The 5,006-nt window shown below is 36.3% G+C and overlaps 1 protein-coding gene across 1 annotated transcript; it reads right to left on the reverse strand.

The window, feature by feature from the left end:
* Positions 1 to 503: 503 nt before the first annotated feature.
* LOC113696687 (uncharacterized) lies at positions 504 to 2,063 on the reverse strand. Its single transcript, XM_027216065.1, has 3 exons — positions 1,227 to 2,063; positions 1,037 to 1,130; positions 504 to 982 (listed from the first exon to the last, which is right to left on the reverse strand). Exons 1-3 carry the CDS (start codon positions 2,061 to 2,063, stop codon positions 504 to 506), a joined length of 1,410 nt encoding a protein of 469 aa, XP_027071866.1.
* Between the last annotated feature and the right edge of the window lie 2,943 nt (positions 2,064 to 5,006).

Below are 5,006 nucleotides of genomic sequence, written 5' to 3' on the forward strand. Positions count from 1 at the left end.
TAAATAAAAAAAATTATACCCAAAGAGTTGCTCCTGACAGGCCTATGTTTGCAGGCCCTCTTCCTGGTTTGCCTCTTCTATAGCTCTGCTATTAAGCAATAAGCTAACATTAAGTACATCAATTGAGTATAAAATAATCAGATTCAAAGACAAATTGAGCTTTATATCACCTTTTGGCCAGGTGAAATGTTGCCATTCCTCTTCTGGACAGGTGCTCTTTGGCATGACCTCTTGTTGTGACCAAAAGAGCCACAGTTTTCACTGTTGAACCTGCTCTATCTTTTTGATTGTGATGCAGACTGTCCTTTATCATGTTCTCTTCTCATTTTCACCTTTGGTCTACCTGGAGCTCTCCTCAATGGAGGAAGCAGGACTGCTGCAGGGGTAACATGTGGCATAGGTGGCCACATTTTCTCATCAGGAATTGGATGAATCATACTTGCATATGTCTTTGAGTACATATCTCTTGAGAACCAATGCTCACAGTAGGATTCCAGCTTTTGTCACTTGTAGATAATCCCCAATGCAGCATGTTTACAAGGAAGTCCTAAAATTTGAAATGCTCCACAATCACAACTTTTAGCTGCTAAATTGACTATGTAAGACCTGTACATATCCCCCATTTCAAAAACGTCATCAGAAGCCATAGTCAGTTCACATTGTCTTGATGCTTGTCCTATTCTTTGTAGTTTACCAACCATCTTTGGTGTGACAGTAGTGGTGAGCATGCACCCTTTCTGATATCTCTTATGCATTTTCTTCATGAACTTGTTCCTCAGCCCATCAACTAGTGTCAAGATAGGTTTCCCTCTTAGCTCACCTATCCATGCATTAAAGGACTCTGTGCAGTTATTTGTGACATGATCACATTTGAGTCCAGTATTAAAGGTATATCTATACCAAGTTGGTTTGGAAATTTTGTCCAAATATTTCCAAGCTTCTATGTTTAGCTCCTTTATGCTGGCCATGGCTTCATTATGTCCTGCAACATCAAAGCTTTTTGCTGCTCTTCAGAACAGGTTACTAAGCAGAATACCAGGAAATTGAGCTTTAAAATTGTTGCAGATATGCCTACAACAATGCCTTCCACTAGCAATAGGCACTACCTCTTCATAAGCTACATTCAAGCCCTGAAAACAGCACCAAAACATGCAAATAAGTTACACTGATGGCTAACAGTTACACAAGCGTACATTGATTATTCCAGAAATGCAAAAATTGCATACCTTTTGCCTGTCACTCATGAAGGTTAGAGGACCATTATCTCCAAATGGCCCAAAAAACTCCTCAAAATAATGAAAAAACCAACTCCATGTTTCTTTATTTTCAACTTCAGCCACAGCAAATGCAATAGGAAAAATGCTATTGTTAGCATCTAAGGTGACTGATGTGAGAAGCACACCACCAAAAAGACCTTTTAAAAAACATCCATCAAAACCAACAAAAGGTCTACAGCCTTCAATAAATCCACTTCTTTGAGCTTTGAAACTAATAAAGATTCTTAGAAATCTAGGCTCAACAAGAAGAGTAGGCCTATCATAATGTATTTTGCAGATACTGTGTGGATTGTATTTCCTGAGGAGTTTTGCATACTTTGGCAATTTGGTGTATGATTCACTGTGATTTCCTTCAATCTCATTTCTTGCTTTAGTTAGTGCTCTATAAATCTGCCATTTGCTTGGATGCACACCATATTTAATCATCTCTGCTTCTACCCCTTTGATGGACATGTTAGGATGAATTCTCATGACTGGTACTAGTTTCTTGGCAATCCAGTCAGCTGTAGCTTGTGTGTTCTTCCTATCCATCACACATGTGCGTTCACCTTGATAAGTTTTAATCATAAAGGTCATGGAATCTGTAATTGGTGATGCATGGATTCTCCATTTGCATCCCTCAACTCCACAAATTGCAGTTACTCTGCTCTTCTCATTCTTCACTCTCATAATTGGAAATCCTTTCTGAATTACATAGTCCTTTAAAGCTGCTCTAAATGCATCGACATTAGTGAATAGCAGTCCTTTATTAAACTCTATGTCTGTTTTTGGGTTATACGTCCACATTTTTTTATTTCAAAGCTTGCTAAATAGGGTCAGTTTCTTCTTCATTTTCAGAATCCGGAACTATATCACTCTCCTCATTGTCATCAAAAGGACATGTCACTTTGATCACTACCTGCCACAGAGGCACTATCAACACCTATATCCTTCTCAAGGTCACTATCTATGCTGTGCAGCCAGCTTGAATCAGAGCTGGAATCACTATATTCACCCTCAGAATCATCAATTGTAACCAGTTCAGATACATTGTCCTTTCCTTTTTCTCCTAAGTTCAAATCAGTGTTATGACCATTTGCATCATTCATCTGATTGGTTTTATCACTCGGAATAACATCCATATCCAGCACTAAAACATTAATCACCATATCAAACTTATGCATTAAGAACATTACTAACACCTATATCCTTCTCAAGGTCACTATCTATGCTGTGCAGCCAGCTTGAATCAGAGCTGGAATCACTATATTCACCCTCAGAATCATCAATTGTAACCAGTTCAGATACATTGTCCTTTCCTTTTTCTCCTAAGTTCAAATCAGTGTTATGACCATTTGCATCATTCATCTGATTGGTTTTATCACTCGGAATAACATCCATATCCAGCACTAAAACATTAATCACCATATCAAACTTATGCATTAAGAACATTACTAACACTATCATCATCTACAATATCAAACATGCAACCTGTCTTAGGAATTAGGCACCTCAGGTGTATTAACTTATTCAGATGCCCAGGGACTTCACTGAATACCTTCTCAGCAACATCAAACAGCAAATTAATGTAACAGTAACTAATTGGATCGACATATGGAATTCTCACTTGTTTCCCCTCATAACGGACAACTATGTCATAAGCAGGAAGAAGAGCCATCCTAAGTTTCACAAGTGATAGTTACTGAGCAAAGAGGAAATCAGAACAGCAGATAATTGTATCTAGTTTGGACACTTATATTTACACTGATGACCAGTCATGAACTCAGACAAGTCTGTTCAATACGCCATATTTATACAAGAGCTGTGAAGATCAAAAAATAGATCATGAGACATCAAACAGTTGATAAACATGTCTTAAACAACCAAAATCACAGGGGTAACAAGTCTTAAAGTGTAGGCATAGTACAACAGCAAGTCTGAAAACAACTATAATAGCATCACATTTGCCATTGATTATTATTGACAATAACATCACATTTGTTTTTGATCATTACTAACACATTCAACTCATGATGCAAGAGCAAACATGCATTCACTGCAGTTAGCCACAGCCTTAGTATCATACAAGAGCTAACGTGCAAATTTTATGCATTCAAGTGACAACATTAGGAATCATTTACCTACTCAACTTCAGTTCTTACGAATTAACTGCAGCAGATGCTCAAAATTGGATCCTAGCTCACCTATCATTTGCTGTTTATCTCTCACAGATACTACTCCTCCCATGAACTAAGCAAAAGCAGTAAGCTTCTTCTCTTATGCTTCCTTCTCTCAATGGTCACAATTTTATCAGCAAGTCACACTCTCTTATGCTGCAAGTAGGCAGCTTGTCACCTCAAGAGCAACTTGTCACAAATTGGCACCAATTCATGGCGCCATCTTTCTCAGCAATTGGTGCCATCTTCCTCTCACTCTCTTAAACTCTGCATCAGAGCTGGACGGACAAATTCCAGCTTTAGTTAGTTAGTTAATTAGTTTAATTAGTTTAACATGCAAATAGTTTGTTCAGTTTCGAACAGACAACAGCTTTAGTTAATTAGTTAATTAGTTGGCCAGGTGAATTAGTTTAACTATGCAGAAATAGTTTGTTTAGTTTAATTAGTTTAACAAAGGATTTTGTTGGTTTTGATGAAAGTAATTAAACCTTTCATCTGGTAAAGTGAAAATAATTGGGGTATTCTAGTAAATTCACACATTTTTACCTTTTCAATTGGCTCCAATTTTTTTAGGGGAGGTCAATGCTATTTCAAAATTTATAGGGGAGGTCAATGCTAGTAGTAGAAACCTCAGGGGAGGTTTCTGCAATTATCCCTAATTCTTATATTAGATTCCAATGCTTAGCTATAATAAAAGTTTGTTATTTGCTTTAATTTCGTCACGTTTTGTTAAAGTTTATATCTAAAGTTATGGATGAACTTGTTATATCTTATTTGTGATATTTATTTGATTATTTGATGCTATTATTTGAACAAGTTATTGAGTACTTTTGCTTATCTAATCATGATTAACTCTTCATTAGCTGTGATAATTTCGAAGTGTTAAATTTGTAATCAAAATTGAGATTTAATACTAGTTCAAAAAAGTGTTGAACCTAGAGAGCACGCTTATGAGAGTAGAAGTGCACCTTTGTAATTTTGTAGAATTTAATAAACTTATAGTTAATTTCATAACTATAAGAGTAGATATGGATTAGTTATAGGTATGGTCGGTACACTGACGAGAGTAAACATCGCGTACATTAGGAAATTGCGCCATAACTAACCAAGATAATACCACTCATTTAACTAGTAATTTTATTGGCAAAAGTAGTTAGCTATTCTATAGTTCTACAAGTTTTTATTGTTATTTTTATTCCTTTTATTACATGTCATAGTGTAGATTTAATTTCTTGCACTTGTGACCGTTTAAATAATAAAAGAATTCAATAATGTGACGCCCCCACTTCTCCCTAGGGCGAAGTCAAGGGTATCCACGGAATGCCTGTTTAGCTCTCGCCAGGACTCGATACAAGTCAAATTCAAACTTAAGGACAAACAACTAAAATAATAAAGGTCGAAGTAAAGAAAAGTCGCTTCCTTAATGAAACATTCAAATCTTACATCATAAGTCACCAAAAGTACATCAACTTTTTCCAAAATACAACCACTAGAAGTCGACTAATCAATTACATCCAAAAATTCTAATTAAAAGTAATCAGGTCGGCTTCTCCAAAATTCTTTCCAATCCGAG

Source organism: Coffea arabica, chromosome 6e (genome assembly GCF_036785885.1).
Source record: "Coffea arabica cultivar ET-39 chromosome 6e, Coffea Arabica ET-39 HiFi, whole genome shotgun sequence".
NCBI lineage: Eukaryota > Viridiplantae > Streptophyta > Magnoliopsida > Gentianales > Rubiaceae > Coffea > Coffea arabica.